Genomic DNA, 19,571 nt, shown 5'->3' with positions numbered 1-19,571 from the left:
TTTTAATTAAGATAATAGCTGGGCCAAATTAAGAAAGCTAGAGTAGCGCATGACGACTTTGTTAGAGTGCTAATAAAAGTTTTCGAAAAGAAATATATGGTTTGAAATTCATATCATATTATGTATCTAACCAGTGTTTCTCATTTACTTTCTACATAACTATCTCTTATCAATATATGTCTCCCACTTAACGAGAAAAAACTTATCTACGATGGTGATGCTTTGTGGGAAGTATCGCAAGCCAATTATGCACTACCATCCGTTTTAAATTTTTAACAAGATAATGCGTGATTTGCTTGAGATACTATCAGTCACAGTGACCTTCTATCACATTACTGCTCTCGTTCAACATAGCCTCCTTGTGTGAATTTGTAAGTTTCTTTTTGGGAGGCAGATTCTCTGCCCTCCCACTTCTCGTGCCCTCTTGTTTTGTGTGGTCACTGTTAAGACACATTAATATTTTATATTTTTTTATAGAGATAATGAGACAAAAAAGAATAATAATATAAAATGTTGACGTGATTTAACAGTGACCATACAAAACAGGAAGACACGGGATCTGAGAGGGCAGAGAATCTGCCTCCTTCTTTTTGTGGGTTTTATTTATTATTTTATTGCAGCAGCTGAGTGCTAAAGAGCTGAGGTTGTATTTCTTGGGACAATAATTGTGCAAAGCAGTGACCTACCCTAGCCAACTTTAGGTACAGCCACCAACTTTTGCATCCTTTGAAGAATGATGACGGGATGATCAAACGACCCTCGATTTCTGCGATAAGATAATTCGAAGGGATATATTTTGATATGGAAAATGATTTCTGCACACTTTATTTACGGTTTGCATTGCATTACTTAATTTCGGCCCTTAATTTCTCTTTTGATTTTTTATTTTCAATCCAATAGCTAAACAAATGAGAAGGGTGTGCATGAATCATTTTCCACTTTGATCCCATTTGTGGACACATTCCATTTTAAAAGCTTAAAGCCAAAAGGGCTCTCTGCCCACTCTTTTCACTGCAGTTGCAGACAGAAGAAAGAAAAAGGGCATGCTTGAAAGCCTTGAAACTAGGGCATGGTGGCATACTTGCCCCCATTCTTTCCACCATAAATTATTAAATCCGCGTATACCGTACACTCTAGTACACTTAACTCATGTACGTTCCTCTCGAGTTTCACTTTTCTCTTAGTGTCTGTCGGATACAGGCACCGCAAATGATAATTTGTCTTCTTTTCATTACTTTGTAACTCATTTAAATCTACAGTTGATGTGTCCAATATTAAAAATATTCACAAAATTATTGATATTTCCGTCAAAATATCTGAAAAATCAAGATCAATATGGAAAATATGGTGAAATGCAATCTTCACTCTATTTCAGTGAGATATAGAAAAATCAATGAACATTGACAATATTTACCGGTTCACTACAAATTTTTTGTCGAGACCCATTGCCAATTTGAACTTATGAAATATTTTGAGAATTTTTTCTCCAATTCCAACTAAATGTGAAATGAATTGATATACTCATCCCATTGTAAATTTTCATAACTACAGTCAGAGGCAACCAATATCAATATTTTTTTTAATTTTTTTTTTATTATTATTAAGGACGAGGGAGAGGTTCGAAGCTATTAAAATAATTAGGGGAATGAAAGCTTTGAATTCGAGAAGCATAGGTGAAATCCCAACACTCTATCTGCTAAGATATCAATAACAACATATTCATATAGATATTTTTATAAATTTACATATTAATATTTTCATCTATATCAAATTTTAAACACTGAAGATGTCATGCCATAAAAAGCCACATTACTGAGGAGAATGTAACAAGGGTGATTTAAATTCAGCAGGAAATCAAATGCCAAAATGGAAAAGCAGTCAACAAGATTTATTCAGGAAAAAAAAAATTAAACAAGGAAAAAAAAAAAAAGCAGTCAATCATAAGAAAAGCCAAAATTCTGCTGTCAGGAATTGGATTTCTCCTTTTAATATATATTTTTGCTTTTGATGACTTCTATGATTACTTTAGTAAAAATATTTGATCTTGGGATCTTTTGTCACACAAAATTAAATATCAAAAGCAATGATTGGAAATTGGAATTAGCCTATACTTTTAGACCAAATGCCTAAATCTTATTGGAAGAAAGTAAAATGAACATTACTGCTCAAGGATCCAAGCTAAACAGGGAAAAGAAATTAAACAGGAAAGCAAATAAGAGAAGTGTTTGGAAGACCATCAATTTAAAATTTAAATAACATTTCGTAAATGAAATTACGTGGTTGTTGATGATTAAATTATTACTTAAGTATTGATTAATGTGCTTATTTACTATTGGTGGCACATCACATGATTTGTAAATATAATCTACAAAAATTGGTCTACCTAGCATTACTTAAGCAAATAAGATCTTGTTTGGAAGTGCTTTAAAATGAATGAAAACGCTTTTGGTAAAAATGTTTTTGAAACCAATCATTAGTAAAAACGTAAGTGAATCTTAAAAAACACTTGAGTACTAAAGTTTAAGCAGTATGTGATCTCATATAAGCTTTTTCTTAATTACCAAAAACATTTATGGTTCCTTTTGTATAGGTTTGGCCTCCTTTTGTTCTTGTCACTCTTGAAGATAATTTCAATTTATACATTTTTTTAGTAGTGATACAAAGCTTAGGATTAACTTGAGGTTGATTTGGTAAATATAAGTTAAGACAGTGTGCTCGTTTCTCTTGTAATCTACGTACAATTCTAACCCTCATAGATTAAAAGGAGTTTTAACGAAAAGCACACGGTACTGTTCACTTTAACGAAAAACCACATTTTAACACTAAAAAGTCAAACATGATACTATTCATTTTACCTTTTAGTTTGTCCTTATCGTTAAAACTCAAAGTTTTCAAGCCCTTTTCATTAGTTTTCCTTAGATTAAAAGAGGTAAACATTATTACAAGGAAAAGCTCCTCGAGCACCCCAAACAGCCAAAAGCATCCCAATGTATTATATAGTATGACTTTTAGAGGCCAACGCATTTGCTACAAAATTAGCTTTCTTAAACACGTGATTAAAGAAGATAGTATATAAAAAAGATGTCAGGCGTTGAATCTTTTTAATGATAGTATGTAGTAGTCTCGTGAGATTTTTAGATCGTACAATAACGTTATTAATAGATTATGTATTCAATTGGGATTTTGAGGGATTTTAATTATTTTAATAAATCTAGGCGCATTCAATTATGATTTTAAGTGATTCTCTTAAATTCAATGTGTATTCAATTAAGATTTTAAGATAGTTTATTAAAATCTTTAGAAATCCGGATGTATTCAATTAGAATTTTAAAGAAGTTTATAACATTTCAGGTGTATTCAATTAGAATTTGAATTTAAACAATTTGGAAAAATTAAGGAATTAGAGGGAATTAGAGAGATTTTGTAGTGTATTTTAAGCATTCACAAATCTCAATTCTTCTCATGAGATTTTGAGGGAATTGAATCAAAATTTTACATATAATCTCTACAAATCAATTAAACTCCATAAAAATCCATTAGAATATCTTAAATTCCCAATTGAATACACCCCTAAAACAGTTTAGGATGAAAAAAAAAACCTCGGTACTAGAAAAGAGAAGAAATTAAGAAAAGGATTACAAATTAACATATACCCCCACAGCTACCATCATGTTCTAATGTATTTCCCCCCACCAACTAAAGTCTAAACAAAATAAAATATGAAAAATACAATAAACCCCACTTCTCCAAATATACCAAAGCACAAAATAAAACAGAAATTTAATACCAAAAAGAAAAGAAAAAACTAAATGGAGAGAACTAGCTACACCTCCAATTTCCAGTTTGATCAGAGGTAAACTGAAGCACACATACTGGAAATTCGAGCGGCGGCGACGCGAATTCGTGCAGCTTTTCGGGTTTATTAGACTCGGAGCAAGTAGACACTGAGCTCAGGAGCTCCATTGCTATCAGGGTTCATCATGTAGAAGGCCTCAGAGTCTCTAGACCCAACAATTCTCTCAAACTTAGCCCTCATGTACATTAGTTCCCCGTCGGATTCGGACCCTGCTTCAGCTTCATTCCCTTCCACCGCCGCAGACGGCGGCAGCACACCAGCCCCCATTGAAATGGGCTCCACAGCTTTCAACACCTTCCACTCCTTGGCCCCACATTCTCTTCTGCTAGCAAAACCATATTTCTTACCGTTGCAAAAAGTTCTCCACACTGGCTCTTCCAGCAACCTCGGAGCTTTCTCGTCTTTCTTTTTCTGATGATCGTCTTTGTGATCCTTGTCACACTCCAACGCAATTCTGACGAGCCCGGATGCCATTTCTTTAACCAACCCGCTGATCGGGGTGGCGAGCTCGATCAAGAAGGCCGGGTGTGAGCTTGGGTCTCTCTGGAGTGCAAAGTGTACGTGGCCACGCCTGGAGCCGAAAAGTGTGCCTACCACTCGAGGTCCAAGGCCGAGTGGTAGGCTGGATCGGTTCTTACCAAAAGCGTTAAGAACTGACCTCATCCTGGAAACCGCAGCCGCCTGCAGTTTCCTCCTCGGAAGTTGATGAGCCACATGACCATGCTGTTGTTTTTGATGATGATCATGCTCTTGTTTCTTCTCCTCCTCATCGGATCTTGTTTTCGACGAGGAGGAGGAGGAGGAAGAGGAGTTGAGACTCGGAAGAACTACATGATCAACATCTTCTTCTTCTTCTTCGTTGCCAACTTTGTTTGTCCAGTGGAAGTGTCTCTTGGAGGAGGAGTCCTGCAAGTTCCTTGCCATGCTCATTTCTTATGAGAAAGCAATCAGTGGGAAGAAGGGCAGTCCTTAAAGATGGATTGGTGGGTAGAGAGAGAAAGTGAGGAGAGAGAGAGAGAGAGATAGTGGTGATTCTGGTCTCTTCTGTCACTTTTATTGACATGTGGAGGGATTTCATTTCATTAATTCTTTGTTTCTATCCCTTTGTTGTAGCCAAAGAGAATCCTGACAAAAGAAACACAGCCTGACCCACCATCTGAATGAGCAACTCTGAGAGAGAGAGAGAGAGAGAGAGAGAGAGAGAGAGAGAGAGGGAGATTTGAAAAATAGAAAAGAAAGGAATCTGAGGAGACAATGTGTATGTTATTTCACTTTCTAGTGGGGTAAAGAGGAGAGGGGGAGAGGGAGAGGGATGTTTGCTTGACTGACTCTTTTGACTTGAAATCCCCAAAACTGCAAAGAGATGGCAACCAAAGGCCACACAAACCCAAACCATCACCATTCACACCAGACATGCTCGCCACAAGTCACTAGCTTCCATAACTCATATCATAATTAAGATAAAGACTTTCATTTAACGGGTATATTATCATGCTGATATTCTAAATCAATCATTATTATGTGAGATAGTACAAGCTTACGGTGCTGTTTCATTCACTTGTGACAGTACCAAAAACTTTCATATACTGCAATGCTTGATTAGTTTCTGTACCCATACCAATACAATGAGAGAGACTAATCTACTATCAGGACATCACTGTGACAGTATCTCAAACTAATCACGTATATTGTCTTGCAAGAAAGTCAAAATACATTACATCATGTCATTAACTTGCGATACAATCACAAACTATTCTAGATGACATTGCGTGATTGGTTTCAGTACGTGGTTGGTAAGTTTCTCACCATGGACCATACCATGCCCATGCCCATACCCACGTCCTCTTCTAGTTGAGCTGTGCACCAGCCGTGTGGTGGTGTTGCTTGTTGGGGTTCTCATGAGAACACTGAAATCTCTTGGGCTATGTTGGGTGCAGAGTCTACACTTCACCTACCTGCGAACTGACACCTCAATGTTTGTGGGGACCCAGAAACCAAACCCTAACTCTTCCATTGAAACATTAAGGCATCACTTTCCTTATCGAGCAGAGCCTATTTGTAAGCCTCTCAAATCTCAATGCGAGCCTTACCATACCACATCTGTTGGTGCTTTAGAAAACACTCTTTTGTAAGTCGTTGCATCGCTTTAGATGTTTTGTGAGAGCAAAAAGAAAGCACAGACGCGAGTAACCATATGAACGAGTTCTGTCGTCCAAACTATTAACTAAACAACGCCAAATAATTACATACAGCGGCGGCACCAGGAGTCGGACAAACTCTACTAATTACATTAACTTATAGACATGGATCCATAAAGACAATACAACATAAGCGTGCATAAGGACATAGACCAGCACACTCACTACTCAATGGTTTTTTTTTTGTACATATACGAGAAGCACAAATCGAGAAGTCGAGGATACTTGCCTACGGTTCACAAAAAAGCAAAGGTCCTAAAGTTAGCTCTCTAAACTTTGTTCGGGGTCTGGTTGCTTGGGTGCAGTGGCACCACCATTCATTCTGGCACGTGCCTCGGCAAACATCCTCTGCTGCTCAGCCAAGGCTTCTTCCTCTGTCATCTCCGCTCCGTTGCCCCATTTGACACTTTTTGATAAGTCATGCTGCATGACGGAATCCCACTTGCATCAGTATATACTTTTATGTCGGAAGATCATGACTGCTTAACAAATTAAAGATAGATATGTGAACCGGTTAACTAGTTGTAAGTGCGGGAGTGTGCAAACATGTGTACATAGATAAAGGCAACTGCAGGTTTAAACCAGCTGCACAGCAGGCACAGCATCGTGAACACTTACCATAGTCTCAAGCTTGTGTTGTTCATATGCCGAGTAAACTTCCTCAACGTACTCGCTAAACCCAAGAACCTGATAACACAGAAGAGAACGAATGTCATAATGCAGTCGTCGTAAACAGGTCACACGATATAGGACATATTTGCTCCTGGCCACTAATTACAATACTAACAAACTACCTTCCATTATTGGTATACGCACAAATCAGTGGTAACAATTTAAGCTTATCATACAGATATGCATCTCATCGAGGATCCATGCAGACCAATGTCATGATAGCTATCATGATATAAGTATGAAATTCATGTAGGTAATGCCTACAAGTATAAAGATACATCCATATGCACAGACTCATAGACATACTGACTGATACTGCAATATGAAAGTACAGAAGCACCATGGACAACAACAATTTACGAGAACCATATTTATAAAACTTAAAAACATGTCCAAATGGGTTGTTTACAAACCTGTAAAGCCTTGAGTACATGCTCAGGAGCTATTGTTCTTTTCTCCTCTCTGCTACAAACTTCATTTGACTCTGACGAGATGAGATTTATAAACTCTGCAAAAGCAATAACGTAACTCATGACGGCTTTTCTTCAGTAATAAAGAAAATAAAACATCCATCAAATCAAAGCACCAAGACAGTAGACAACAATTCAAAACCCAAAGTTATGGGGCAAACAAAGAGGTTGGGAGGAAATCCAACTGCTATAACTGACAATAAAAAGAGCATCTTCTGTGTTAACTGAAACCACTACATTTGACATGCAGAACATGCTATTGGCCTAAACGGATAAGGGTTTAACCTATACAGACACCAAGAGACAAAGACATATGCATTAGCAAAAGAAAAACTAAAGCAAGTTTGAATCAAAGTACAAATGTAAAAACGTAAACTAAAGATAACAAATTCATATATTCTCACCTACGCAACACTCAATCAAAAGATCTTGAGCATCTCTTGCAACGCGTACATCTGGTGGTAACATCTCTTTAATGATTTTCGTCATGGTTGCTGAAAAAATGAATATTAATCATAAGCTCGACGTACATCTGGCGGCAATATAGTGTATAATAAACAGTAGGTTTAACAACCTCTGTGTTTATACCTAAAATCTATTTTAGTCACTGTGTTTTCAATTCATCAGATTTGGTCACCGTGTTTAGCAAAGTTTGCAATCTCAGTCAATTCCGTTAACTTTCTGTTAAAAGTAATATTAAAATATTTTTAACCAATTTTAAAATTATAAAAAGTACTTCAAGCCTATTTTAAACACATTTTCTAAAATTAAAATACTTAAAAAAAAAAACTAATAAAAAAAAATCACCGCCGCCACCCCCAACCTCCCACCAACCCAGATCAGTATCTCTCATTTAAAAGTATCTCCTCTCTTTCAATCCCTCCACAAATCCCACCCCACCTCCCAGTGCTCCCACAAACATCTCCCTCCACCAACCTAAAATGCCCAAAGCCCCTCACCGATACAAAAACTCAATACCAGATACTATGGTCCCAAAAGATCATCAGAAAGATAGAGGTGGTTGATCGGTGTAGGGGTGGCGGTAGTCCTAACCCACTTCTCCAGATTCTACCCCTTGATCTCCCTTTGCCTTTGGTCCAAAAATGTATTTTAAATCTTTTCATATAACTTTTTTTTTAATTGATTAATGAATATTTAATGTTTCAAATAGAAAGTCAACGCAAGCAAGCGACTGAGATTGCAAACTTTGAGAAACACAGTGAACAAATGGACGAATTGAAAACACAGTGACCAAAATAGATCTTAGGTATAAACACAGTGACCAAAAAAGTTTTTAACCCTGAACAGTATAAGATGCCATATGGTGAATTCAAGAACATAAAGAAACCATGAGGAGCAACAACTAGAGATGATAAAAGTATAGACTAATATCATTAAGTGATAGAGATAAATGATTACAGGGACATATGATTAGACAAGTAAAGCGAAAATAATTTGTCGCACCCGGTTAAGGGGTTGCCTCAACATGAGGAAACATGAACTAGCACCCAACTTAATGACAGTTCTAATCACATGCTAAAAGCAGTCCTTAAAGCAAATTCGGGGCCCCTAACCAGCAAGCAAACCATGCATACCTAATCCATCCAAATCAAAATTTTATTCCCTTTGTTTATACCGTTTTACCCGCGATTTCGTATCCGATAAATCAATTTCTTGAAGCCCTTAATTCAATATACTGGATTTTGTCTATCATTATTTTCAATCGAGCTTTAATTAATCAATTTACATAAGCAATTAGCAAAAAATGAAGAACAGCAGCAAATCCCCAAACCCTAGGGCACTAATGTTGCCGAAACCGTTCTATCACAAAATCCAAAAATAATTACACCAAATTAACAAAAAAAAAAAAATCATGAAATCGATAAACCTAACAACAATAATCTCAAATATCAAACAAATAAATATACAAAAATTACGAATCCACCTTTCGGAAGCGAAGCATCCTCCTTTGACTTCCCGATGATGTCCATCGGATCCATCCTGAACCAGCGCACACCGTAAAACTCTCAAAAACAACACCTACATATTCAAAAGTTCACCGGAAATATACAAAACGGAAAAAAAGATATCACAGATCTGAAGATTCCCGCAGAACGGAGACGACTCACCTGACTTGATAACCGAGTTGAATCGGAGAGCGAGAGAACACGAATCGGACGGCGTAGACGACGAATCAATCAACCGATCGACGGCGATCCGAGTTGCAGGAAGATCAAGAATCGGAAGGGGGCCATGGTGTTGAATATATGGATTTATCAGGGGAAGGGCGTTGGGTTCTTCAGGATAAGAGAGCCAGATCTCGCTCGCAGACGATTAGGGCAAACGAAACAACTCCCCCCCCCTCCCCCCAAAAGCGCGTTGATTTACGAGTCCACCACGCGCGTCGTTGAGGAATTTTCGACGTCCGTGTTTTCGGGGTGTGAGTGGTTAGCGGGTGCTGCGCACGCGGAATGGGGACGCGTGGAGGTTTTTAGGGATTGTTAGGTTTTGTTAGCGAGAGGGTTCTACACTTTCATCTTCCAGAAAGAGCCAATGGCGATTCGGCGCGTTTGAGAAAATCACCCGAAATTAACTTTGGGATGTTTTTGGTTTACCAGAAGGATCCTTCAAGAAGCACAAATTATATGCTTATTGTATGAAGCAATAAAGAGTTTGTTCAGATGTACTTTTAAAATTACTGAAAACGTTTTTGATGAAAATGTTTTTGGAATCAATTCTTAGTAGGAAAACACTTTAAGTGCTTTTGGAACAAAAAAATATTTTTTCTAAAAACGCTTTTAGTAATTTTAAAAGTACATCTAAACGAGCTCGAAATATCTTTCAGGGATTCACTTAACATTTTACTAAAGATGATTCAAAAGCATTTTTATCAAAACCCTTTTTAGCCATTTTAAAAACACTTCCAAACAATCCATATAACCACTTGAAATGCTAAGTTCTTTTTGTTCAAATTTTACATGTAATATTTTTTGTTTAGTGTGTAAGGTCTAAGGTTTGAGATTTGTGTCAAATATGAAAATTAGAGTAATTATTAGTAATGATCAAGTAAGAAATTAGATAATTTTGGTTCCAATTTGCAATTAAACAAAATAATTGATTTTTTTAACAAATGATATTGGTTATTTGATTTCATTCCTTCTTATTATATAATTTTTTTTTCTGCAATTTAGGTTGGAAAAAAAAATCCAACAAAGAAAAAAGTTGGAAAATATGAATAGTTATATTTTGTAGTGTCAGTCCAGACCAAATTAATCAGGCCAATCAGCCCAAAGATTGCATAAAAGGGGCGGCCTCATACTCAGTGGGTCGACTGCCAATCCCATCCGGCCCAATCAGTCCAGCCCAAAATACATTTTTTTTTTCCGGTCCAAAAATACAAAAATACTTCGCTTTCTTCGACCTCACTCACCTCCCTCCCTCGTTCTCTCAGGGCCTTGCCGCCGCTGTTCGCCCAGCAACGATTACTCCGGACGAAACCCTAATCCTTCATTAATTTTGATTACGCGTAATTTTTCTTAATTATCAATATATTAAGAAATTAATCAAACAATGGCTTCGGACGAAGACGATTTCGTTTTCTACGGAACACCGATAGAGCGCGAGGAAGATTTCACCAGTCGCAAGAAGAAGTCCGTCGCCGAGGCCTCCGGTAACTTGCGCACTGTCGTTCCTTGGAAGCAAGAGGTATGTTTTTTCTCTCATCTTTTGTTTGGTTCCTGAGAAAGCTCGAGAAAGTAGAAAGAATGGAGAAATTTGAATGTTATGTATTGGAGTATGACAGTTGAGTTTTAAGGTCAGTTGTGTTGAGCTTAGAAGTTGTGCAATTGGTTTTAATGTGAAGAAAGAGAGTTTGCAATTGGTAGTTTTAGTAATGAGTTTGGTTGATGAGAAAATTTGAAAAGGAATATGAAATTGTGGACTTATTTTGGGTGAGCTAGCTGCAGGTTGAAATGGGTTGTTTTCCCTTTCGAATTTTTGACATTGAAGATGATAATTGGCTAAGCTCGTATAGCGGAATTATGATGAGTGATGCATGTGGGATGCCGATTTCCATGGTTCTGCTAACTGTTGATGTTTAAATGAACAGTCTTGTTCACTTCTCTAAATTTTCTATGTCTCCAGGTTAGAGATGAAGAAGGGAGAAGGAGATTTCATGGTGCATTTAGTGGAGGGTTTTCTGCCGGCTATTACAATACAGTTGGCTCAAAAGAGGGTATTGTTACATCACTCTTTCATTTGAACTAGAAATATGATTCCTTTTCTTAAGATGTTCAAGGGTAGCTAATGGTTTAAGCCATCTGATACAAATGTGCAGGGTGGACACCACAGACTTTTGTGTCATCGCGGAAGAACAGAGCTGAAGTCAAAGCGCAGGACATTACAAACTTTTTAGATGAAGATGAAAGAGCTGTATGTTTGATCTTGGCTTTGACCTATTACACCAATTTCATTTATATCCTTCAACTTTGTGAATATATTACAAACACTGTTAATGTTGGAATCATCGCCTTTTAAATTGGTAAATTACATGTATATGCATTCTTATTTCATGCTTATTTATTCTATTTACCTAATATAAACTTTACAACGAAGGGAATGAAAACCTATTCGTTGGAAAATCACAACCTTTATTTGGTTTCAATTATATAAGAATTCTCATTTAGCAAAAAAATGGATTAAAAGTAGGAAATAGGGTAATTTTCTTTCTTATGTAATATTTACTGTTGTCTAGCTCTTAAAAAAATGAGTAGTATACTTATGTTTTGAGTTCTTTAGGTATCATATTGGATGACCATGGAGTTCCTGTAGATACTAGATAATGAGGACTACCGCCACTTTAGATTTTAAATCAGTTTTCTGACTCTTCTTCTTAACATTTAGGAGCTTGAAGGCCAATCTTTGGGGACATCCATGCAGTTTGATACATTTGGATCTACAGCTGCTGAACTTGCTCGTAAACAAGCTGAGAAGGAACAACAGAAAAGGTTAGGGTGTTGGTCAATTGCAATTCTAGTTTAATCGATAACCAAGTTGATCATACTAATACAAGTTAGTCATTTGGATAAAAATGATAAGGTTCTGCATGCTACTTTTCGGTGTACCCTAACCTTTAGGTTCTAGAGAGTTGTAATACTTTCATACCATTGCTGAACACAATTAAGTTGTTCAGGTATTATTAAGTTCTAGTGATGTACATGGGATACAGATTTTTCTTAAAATGTACTCCTTGAAAATAGTGTCATGCATTGTTTGCTAACTTGTTGATATCTTGTTTGTCATGTATTTTAGGCCGTCAGCTATTCCTGGACCTGTTCCTGATGAATTAGTTCTTCCAGCCACAGATTCTATAGGTTTGTTTCTGTAAATTTGGGTTAGTGATTGTTCAAATAATGTTTTCTTTAAAGTTATTAGTTGCACATCTTTTATCCCCTGCTTGCTGTTTTTATTAGGTGTAAAATTGCTGCTGAAGATGGGATGGCGTCATGGTCGTTCAATCAAGGATTCACATACTGATTTATCATATGGTACGTGGCATGCAAACTCAAAGTTGTTCTAAAATCAACTGCTCTTGTATCATTTGATGTGTGTGAATTATATGCCTATTTTATAACCTGGAACTTAGATCATTAGTATGAGGTGCTTTGCTAACTTTGATTAGCATGTGTGGGCTTACCAGAATACATACAGTTTCATCTGATTTCTCTTGTTCGAGGTTTTTATGTCATGGCTTAAAGCCTTAAACTATTTCTTGTCCTTTGTACAGATGCTCGAAGGGAAGCTCGAAAAGCTTTTTTAGCATTTTCTTCCAGTGATGCAAAAACACAGCTGGCTGACTCTGAGCCCGTTCATGGCGAACTGGACAATCATATTGAGCTGCCTGCCGTTGATGATGTTCAATCTTCTCAAAGCACACCTGTAAGTAAATTTTCTTTTCCATGTAAGTCATTCTTTTATTTTTTTGTTTTCTTTCTTGATTCAGTTTTTCAATCACAATGGATAATTCTCATGCTATGTTAACAGAACAGATGATCCTCTTGTGTATATTCATAAGTTGAGTTGGAGTTTTGGAACGTGTAAATTTTTTTCTTTTGGTATCAAATGAGATAGGGGTGAGATAGGGGTGAGGATCGGAGATCAGGAAATACCAAAGAGCCACCGTTTTCGCTACCTAGGATCAATCTAGCAAAAGAACGGAGAATTAGATGGAGACCTCAACCATAGAATACAAGCTGGATGGATGAAGTGGAAGAGTGCATCCGGTGTGTTGTGTGACCGTCGTATGCCACTGAAGCTCAAGGGAAAATTTTATAGGACGGCAATAAGGCCGGCGATGCTGTATGGCACAGAATGTTGGCCGGTGAAGCATCAACACGTACACAAAATGGGTGTAGCGGAGATGAGGATGCTTCGTTGGATGTGTGGGCACACAAGAATTGATAAGATTAGGAATGAGGATATCCGAGATAAAGTAGGAGTAGCCGAAATTGAAGGAAAGATGAGAGAAAATCGGTTACGGTGGTTTGGACATGTGCAAAGAAGGCCTACTGATGCTCCGGTTCAAAGATGTGACTACGGGACAGAGGTTCAGGGCCGAAGGGGTAGAGGAAGACCTAGGAAAACTTTGGAAGAGACCCTAAGAAAAGACTTAGAGTACTTGGATCTAACGGAGGACATGACACAAAACCGAGCGCAATGGCGTTCTAGGATTCATATAGCCGACCCCACTTAGTGGGAAAAGGCTTTGTTGTTGTTGTTGTTGTTGTTGTTGTTGGTATCAAATTTCTTTGTCCTGCCAGTGCTCGTTTTCTTGATGAGTTCCTTTAACCATTATGATTTTGTAATAGACTCCTTTTGAGGAGCGGCAGCCACTGGATACTTCATCCCCGGATCCATTTGTTCTTTAACCATAATTGTACTGCTGGGTTTCCAATGATTTCTTTCCAATAACAGAATGACTGCATTGCTTTTGCAACTTACCAATTTGTAGCTTGTAGCAACTCAAGAATTTCCATATCCTTTATCAATTCAAATTTTGACAAAAAGGACCCCTTTTCAACATGAGATAAAAATTTCATTTTATTTTTGTTGGATTTTCTCTGTGCCTCACATCTTTTCCTTTAGGTTTATGTACTCTACCCAAAGCAGGACCTTCATGGATTAGGTTTTGATCCTTATAAGCATGCTCCTGAGTTTAGGGGTAAGTGTTTAATTATTTATTTATTTTTAAGATAACTGGGTCATATTTCTATGCTTATGACAATCTAATGCATCCTAACTACTAATTTTAATTGGTTTTATTCAGATAAGAAGAGATCGCGCCCATCTGAGAATAGGGGTATTGGATATAGAAGTGCCCGTTCAATGGACAATAATCTTTTCGGCTTCAAGTGTAAGATTTATGATCCAGATAAAAAAACTTTTTTTTTGGCCTTCTAATTTAGGGCTCTGTCCTCTTATTGCTTTTATTTGGTTGCACGGATTGGTTGGCCTTAACTTATGATTGATTTATCTTGTTATTCATCAGCAGGAAAGGTTGCTCCTGGTTTTGGAATTGGAGCACTTGAAGAACTTGATGCTGAAGATGAGGATGTTTATAACTCGGGTTATTGTTATTGTCACGACTAATCAATCTTTTGCAGTAATCATAGCCATTATAGAGTCATTGCTTTCATTGCATAGAATTACTTTGTGGTTTTGGTGCTGGTCTTTCCCTATTATGTTTTCTGGGAGAAACTACTCAAGATGTGATTAATTTAATCAATGCTTTCCCCTTCCCTTTATTCAGACCACAAATTGCTCCATTGCATTTTTTTCTTCATTTTGCATGATGTATCCCACAGCTTGTGATTTACTGGGTAAAGACGTATAGTTCTGTAGTGATTAGACCTGTTAGTGGGATTAATTTTGGGTTAACCAGATTACATTTTTGTTGAAAATTATTGATTATTAGTGCTCAAATTTTTGCAATTGTACTTCTTGTTCAGGTTACGACTTTGAGGAAATTTATGTTGAAGATATTGACGATGAGCCTTCAAGATCAATCATGGATAGCAAGCAAAAGTTGGTTCGAAAGGAACCAGGTGGTCTCGCTGGATTTAGACTTGCATCTAACTCAGACTACCAGCATGAGAGGTAATTAGAGGTTTTAGTTTTCTGGTGCATGTGAGTTGCCTTTTTTTCATTGATTTATTAACTTTATATTCATGCAAGTATGCTGAAAAGAGTGATCCTTCCACTTGTTTTTTTTTTCTTTCTGAATGCATAAATGCTAACTATTACTCTGGGATTTGTTCCAGATTTGATCCTCCTGTAGTACCAAAAGATTTTGTACCCCACCATAAATTTTCTCAGCCTCTTGATACGGGCTACAAGCTTGGAGATCCTGGTCCCCCAGAAGTATCTCCTCCCGAAGATAATAATCTGAAACTCTTAATTGACGGGGTCGCAACTTTAGTAGCTCGATGTGGTAAATTATTTGAGGATCTCTCCAGAGAGAAAAATCAGTCAAATCCCTTGTTTAGGTTTCTAGTTGGAGGGAATGGCCATGATTATTATGCAAGGAAACTGTGGGAGGAGCGACAGAAGCGAGGCAATCACACCAAGGAGATATTGGATGGTAAATTGTCTCCACGAAAGCAGAAAATGACAGCAGAGAACCGTGGAAAAATTTTAGGGGAAAGGCCATTGGAACGAAGCTCCAAAGAGTCAAATTCATCTGTTGCTTCTAAAGATGCCATTCAGCTTCAGTACAATCTATCAGATACTTTTACTAAACCTGCATTAGATGTGAGTACGATACATCTTGCTTGTCCCCTTTCTCAAATGTTTATTTTCATAAATTTTTTGCGAATCTAGATTGTAATGTCCTTGGTTTACTTATGCATTGCCTTAGCTACCAATAGTTTTTCATATTTGCGTGAATGAACGAAAGATCTGGGTTGTGTTTGCTCAAGGAAAGTTTTAGATTTTCTCACTTTGTTTTTTGTGTTGAATATAGGGCGAGATGCTGGAAGTTGCAAAACCTTTCAATGATGATCCTGCAAAGCAAGAAAGGTTTGAGCGGTTTCTCAAGGAGAAGTATCAAGGAGGACTTCGATCTACTGAGTCTGGCGGAGCGAGTCATATGTCAGAAGCAGTTCGTGCTCGTGAGAGATTGGACTTTGAGGCTGCAGCCGATGCAATACAGAAAGGGAAATGGAGTAAAGAAAGCAAACTCTCCACATCACAGTTCATGGATTTTTTATCTGCTGGAGCCATGCAGTTTACTTCTGGGGGATCAGCGGTATGTTTTGCTGTTGGTTATCAGGTTTTGAAGTTGTAAATGTGATTTTTTTTTAAATTTAATTATTTGGTTTCTTATTTTTTAAAACAGCAAGCCAAAGACACTCAAGCTGAAAAATCGATAAAAAAGGAAGTTTGCATAAAACGGACAGAATATCAGTGGCGTCCTTCACCTATTTTATGCAAACGCTTTGATCTCATCGATCCTTTCATGGGGAAGGTGCAGTTGAATACTCCTCTATAACTCCTGCTCTCTCTCTCTCTCTCAACATTTTTCTTATCACCATACCTTAAACATATGATACTGTCACATGCAGCCACCACCAGCTCCACGGATGAAGAGCAAAATGGAAACTCTGATTTTTACATCAGATTCTGGAAAAGACACAAAAGCAGAAGAAACTGTAATTGTAAAGAGAGACTACATCCCTGCTGTTCAATCTTATGCCCGAGGAATAAGCAAAGATGTAGTTGACGAGGAAAGCACAATTGATGTTGAAGTTGAAAACGTTGAGAGGCCAGTTGACCTTTACAAGGTGCTTTAAACACAATATTCAATAATTTGTTTTTACGTGCATATGTTATACGTAGCGTAGAATATGGCCTAATATTAATCTTCATTTGTGTGCAGGCTATATTTTCTGATGATGAGGATGATGATGAGGATGCCTCTATTCCCAAAGGGGTCGGTAAGCCAGAGAAGAAGGTTGAAGCAGCTAATACAACATTAAACCGTTTGATCGCAGGTGACTTTTTGGAATCCTTAGGAAAAGAACTAGGCCTAGAGGTTCCCCCTGAGCTGACCTCATCAACGAACAAAGCCAGGACTTTGCCTCCCAAAGGAGCTGGTTCAGGGCATTCCAGTATCCTGCCAGTTGATAATAAGCCACCTTCCACTCGCGATATTTCACACAGACCAGAAAGTTCTCAAGATGCTCCACGTGACAATACTGAGCCTTTGAATGGTAACTTGACGGGTAATTCAGCGAGAAGTAATAGCAAAAACGCAGAGAAGGATGCTTCGGGGAATCAGTTTGACAAGATTATTTTTCAAAAAGCACCTCAAGAAGATAGGAAGGAGAAAACACCCTCAAGGCGGCACCAGAATGTGAGCAACAGTTCACCATCAGAAGATGAAAGGAGCAGAAAGCGCTCTAGGAGACATCGGCATAGATACAGTGATTCAGATAGCGATTCATCCAGCGATCATTGGGACCGTCACCGTTCTAGGTCCAAAGGGAAGAAGAAAGGATCCTCTCGAGAAAAGAGCAGTAGTAGCAGAAAACACTCGAAGCATCATAAACGTCGAAGCAGAGACTCCCCCGAGAAGGAACGTTCAGAATCCAGGAGAGACAAGCACAGAAGGCGAGATTGACAGTGATGTACTATTTCCTTAAACAGTGCATCTATTTGCACAAGGTTCAGAATGACGGGCCGGATGCCGGCCGTATTGTTTTGTTGATCGGGAAGCTTTGCCGTGGCGCTCGTGTTTCGATACTTACAACTGAAGTTAGATTTTTGCTGGAGAGTAGGATTCAGTATTCACCTTGTGTGCATGTAAGAGTTTGAAACATTACTGCAGTTGGATGTAATATTGCCGTTGAGGTAATATATGTATAGTTAGTGGGTATATTTGCAAAATTTGAAATCTCTGTTGCTCGAATGAAAAAGTAGGTATATCTTTAGCAAAAGAAAGGTAGGTGCAAAGAAACAAGATTTGTGGACGGTTATATCCTTGGTTCCAGACAACTTGGAGTCTCTGAAATATACTTTTGAATATCTTTCGATGACCTTTTGAATATTTGGTACGAGTTCTTTTGGCACTTATCAAGTGTTTGATGTAATGCTTGTTGGGCATATGTTCACAGATTGTGTCGACAGCACTCGATAAACTCTCTCGATATCACTTATCAGATTGCTTCTGCATATGTCGATATTTGTTTACATGTGCGCATCATGATTTGAATGTTGACAATAAGCCAGTGTTCGATGAAATTCCTCAATGAAAAAATTGATTTTGTTTTTTTACGGGTTTCGTTTTTTGTTTCTATTTAAAAGACTTATACTTTAATGTGAGCCCAAGGTTCAAATCTTGGATCCACTCTTGAAACTTACATACCTATTTCTATCTCACTTAATTTATTTCGTAGTTGTCATTTCTCTATCCTACTCATCAAATGATCACATCACAAATAAGATAGAAAATGATTAATTGGTTACACGAAAGAATCTTCTTTTACGTTCGATAACACAAAAATCTCTCTATAAAAGGAAAAAGACTTTGTACAAGTCCACATAAAACAGAGGAATTATACTTATTAGTCAAACTTGTCTGCCAAAATTCTTTCTTAATTACTGTTTACTTAATAAAATGATTAATTAGAGCACGTGATTGGTCTTGTTTGACCCTCCGACCTCGCTTCCACAACGACATGTCGTTTTAATGATTTTTTACTGCTCCGTTTCACAGTCAGCTACCACTAGCTTTTCCTTGCTTCAATTTTATTAAAAAAAATATATATCAAAATGACAATTACATTGTTAAGAAAACTAATGAAAATGGTTTGAAAATTTTGACTTTTACCGATAATGACAAAATAAAGGGTAAAGTGAATAGTATCAAAATTGACTTTTTAGTGTAAAAATGTGGTTTTTCATTAAAATGAACAGTACAATAAGTTTTTCATTAAAATTTCCATTATTATTTAGAAGATAATTTTCATACACTATTTTTAACTATTGAAGCAAAAAAGTAGAGAAAAATCAAGAACTACAAATAATAAGGAATGAGCTAGAAAAATAAAACTTTCATATTAATTTCGTCTCTTTACCGTACACATCATTCTTACATAAAATCAAGGGATATAAATAAGGGAACTTTAACGAAAAGCACCCGATACTGTTCACTTTAACGAAAAACCATATTTTTACACTAAAAAGTCAATCTTGGTACTATTCACTTTACCCTTTATTTTATCCTTATCATTAAAACTCAAAATTTTCAAGCCTTTTTCATTAGTTTTCCTTATAAATAATCGAGGACGTGCATAAGAAAGTAAAATTTTCATATTA

At 37.2% G+C, this 19,571-nt stretch overlaps 3 protein-coding genes across 5 annotated transcripts; 1 reads left to right on the top strand and 2 right to left on the bottom strand.

Annotated features, from left to right (window-relative positions):
* Window positions 1-3,516: 3,516 nt before the first annotated feature.
* LOC103437957 (protein MIZU-KUSSEI 1) lies at window positions 3,517-5,482 on the bottom strand. Its single transcript, XM_008376486.4, has one exon. It carries the CDS (start codon window positions 4,784-4,786, stop codon window positions 3,923-3,925), a length of 864 nt encoding a protein of 287 aa, XP_008374708.1. The 5' UTR covers window positions 4,787-5,482; the 3' UTR covers window positions 3,517-3,922.
* Window positions 5,483-6,123: 641 nt separating this feature from the next.
* Window positions 6,124-9,802, bottom strand: LOC103437958 (protein Dr1 homolog). Of its 2 annotated transcripts, none has more exons than XM_008376487.4 (6): window positions 9,326-9,802; window positions 9,142-9,236; window positions 7,601-7,690; window positions 7,140-7,234; window positions 6,673-6,741; window positions 6,124-6,477 (listed from the first exon to the last, which is right to left on the bottom strand). In XM_008376487.4, exons 2-6 carry the CDS (start codon window positions 9,194-9,196, stop codon window positions 6,316-6,318), a joined length of 471 nt encoding a protein of 156 aa, XP_008374709.1. In that variant the 5' UTR covers window positions 9,197-9,236; window positions 9,326-9,802; the 3' UTR covers window positions 6,124-6,315. The 2 variants fall into 2 exon arrangements, with proteins under 2 accessions (XP_008374709.1, XP_008374710.1); XM_008376488.4 differs by having other exon boundaries at window positions 9,142-9,197; window positions 9,326-9,663.
* An 802-nt stretch (window positions 9,803-10,604) lies between these two features.
* Window positions 10,605-18,289, top strand: LOC103437959 (G patch domain-containing protein TGH-like). Of its 2 annotated transcripts, XM_008376490.4 has the most exons (16): window positions 10,605-10,901; window positions 11,340-11,430; window positions 11,533-11,627; window positions 12,099-12,202; window positions 12,507-12,568; window positions 12,668-12,742; window positions 12,982-13,133; window positions 14,340-14,415; window positions 14,521-14,607; window positions 14,743-14,820; window positions 15,203-15,350; window positions 15,515-16,004; window positions 16,216-16,500; window positions 16,591-16,719; window positions 16,817-17,035; window positions 17,131-18,289. In XM_008376490.4, exons 1-16 carry the CDS (start codon window positions 10,767-10,769, stop codon window positions 17,872-17,874), a joined length of 2,970 nt encoding a protein of 989 aa, XP_008374712.3. In that variant the 5' UTR covers window positions 10,605-10,766; the 3' UTR covers window positions 17,875-18,289. The 2 variants fall into 2 exon arrangements, with proteins under 2 accessions (XP_008374712.3, XP_070680295.1); XM_070824194.1 differs by lacking the exons at window positions 10,605-10,901; window positions 11,340-11,430; window positions 11,533-11,627; window positions 12,099-12,202 and having other exon boundaries at window positions 12,515-12,564.
* The last annotated feature ends 1,282 nt before the right edge of the window (window positions 18,290-19,571 follow it).

Source organism: Malus domestica, chromosome 06 (genome assembly GCF_042453785.1).
Source record: "Malus domestica chromosome 06, GDT2T_hap1".
Lineage (NCBI taxonomy): Eukaryota > Viridiplantae > Streptophyta > Magnoliopsida > Rosales > Rosaceae > Malus > Malus domestica.
This window is presented reverse-complemented; position numbering and strand designations above follow the sequence as displayed.